This window comes from Opisthorchis viverrini, assembly GCF_000715545.1.
Source record: "Opisthorchis viverrini unplaced genomic scaffold opera_v5_28, whole genome shotgun sequence".
Lineage (NCBI taxonomy): Eukaryota > Metazoa > Platyhelminthes > Trematoda > Opisthorchiida > Opisthorchiidae > Opisthorchis > Opisthorchis viverrini.
In genome coordinates, this window is record NW_008751684.1 from 385,696 (window position 1) to 387,422 (window position 1,727).

General features: G+C 47.8%; 1 protein-coding gene across 1 annotated transcript in view; it reads right to left on the reverse strand.

The window, feature by feature from the left end:
• Positions 1-709: 709 nt before the first annotated feature.
• The window catches only part of T265_02318 (hypothetical protein), a gene marked incomplete at both ends in the record, with an annotated part of 2,260 nt that continues 1,242 nt past the window's right edge, over positions 710-1,727 (reverse strand). Inside the window, one exon of the mRNA XM_009166532.1 lies at positions 710-814. Within this exon, the coding sequence (XP_009164796.1) occupies positions 710-814 (105 nt within the window). The remainder of the gene's footprint in view (positions 815-1,727) is intronic.

Consider the following 1,727-nt stretch of genomic DNA (forward strand, 5'->3'; position numbering starts at 1 on the left):
ACCGCTACGCACTACTACGCTCCACAATAACGCACTGATGATGTCACCTCGATTGGTGATGAAACGTTTGCAATCAAATTGCCCAGCTCAGCGAACAAGCAAACAACCACCATAGTACATAATAGTGTAGAATATTTTACCATAGACCCGTATGGTATGGTGTGAAAAGTACAGCATACTGTACCGTATGGAACAGAATAGCACGGATTGAGATGGGATGTCGCAATGCAATGCAGTATGTAGAGGCGTGTCCGGTAGAAATTTACCGGCGTTCTCGTCTCGCCGTGTGCGTACACTGCTTCGGATCGCTGAACCTGATGTCCACAGTGGTTATAGGCAATAATGTCTATACGCAATTGCCATGGCCGCAAGACTCGCATAAGCGAGTCGCCAGTCAGCTTGCCATGAATGCTGTCCTTCAACTGTGTGTGGGAGCAAACAGACTACTACCCATTTTCGTCATAGTCCAACATTCATCATGGCAAACCATGACTCACCGCTTGCAGTACGGCATTCATCACACACATTCCTCACCACACTACAAGCGGAATTAGCTCAATTAGTGGGGAAAACATTTGCACAACCGTCTCATCCCTGTTGGGGCCAGTTATCAGTGCTAATGATCAGTACGCGAATCCGTGTCGGGAATGCATTCATCAGCTAATCACTGTCGTCCCGACCAAGTCCGATTGATGCATAATCCGGATGACTAAACCCGCCACGCGTCACCTGAGGTGATCCGGTGTGGACTAGACCTCGGACTTATGGATCCCGCGAGTTTAGAACTCTCCACAGTTCCGGGAGTCACTCGATGCTGAAAATGTGAAGGAAAACTATATAGAGTACATCGGCGCTCAACTCCATCTCAACTTCTCCTGCAGGATGAGATGTATGACGGAAGTTCAACATTTCCTCACTGCCTGGGTATTACGGGTGATTTATTCTTGTCGTCAATGTGCTATCGGCTACGCGATTCCAACTCCATGGTAGGACATATCTGGAATTACTGCAAGGCCACCCATGACGAACATGACGATTTCACCAAATCAGGTCGTTCGGGAATTAGTCAATCATCTACGATATAGGTGATGTATGGCATTCAGTGAAAACGGAACGCCGATTCGATACCTGACCGTCACACATGGCCCTAAAGGAGTCTAACAAATGTATTCACTTCCTCCGTGAAGCCACTGATGACGGTGATAAAACTGAAGCACGGAACAAACAAAGCTCCATCCATCCACATCCGAACACCGCATGCCAATGGCAATGAGTCTATTGACTTCGCTCTCAACTCATTGCTCAGCCCGGGTCGCATCAATTGATCTACTCATTTCTCATCAATGTCATCATCATCAAAGTACATAACCATAATCACGAACAGCAAAACACAATAGTAAATACTGGTGCTTTACCGTCATACCCCCGGCTTTGGCCGCTTTCCCATGCCTCAGTTTGCAAGAATACTTCGGCATGATGTGCATTTTTGGCTTCGTTCGTACCAACTTAAACCCTCCAACATTGTCGCTGATCCGGAGCAATTAGATCGATTATCACTGACTTCTATCTGTCCATCGTTCTCGCTTCCCCCTGTCGACGTATTCGATAACTGCGCACGGAAGCTGCCATTGGCTGGGCAGTGCATCTCCTACCTTCAGCCAGGACGGTGACATCTGTAAATGTGACCTGACGCCGTAGCCCCCAATTTGCACACACCTTCTGCGCAT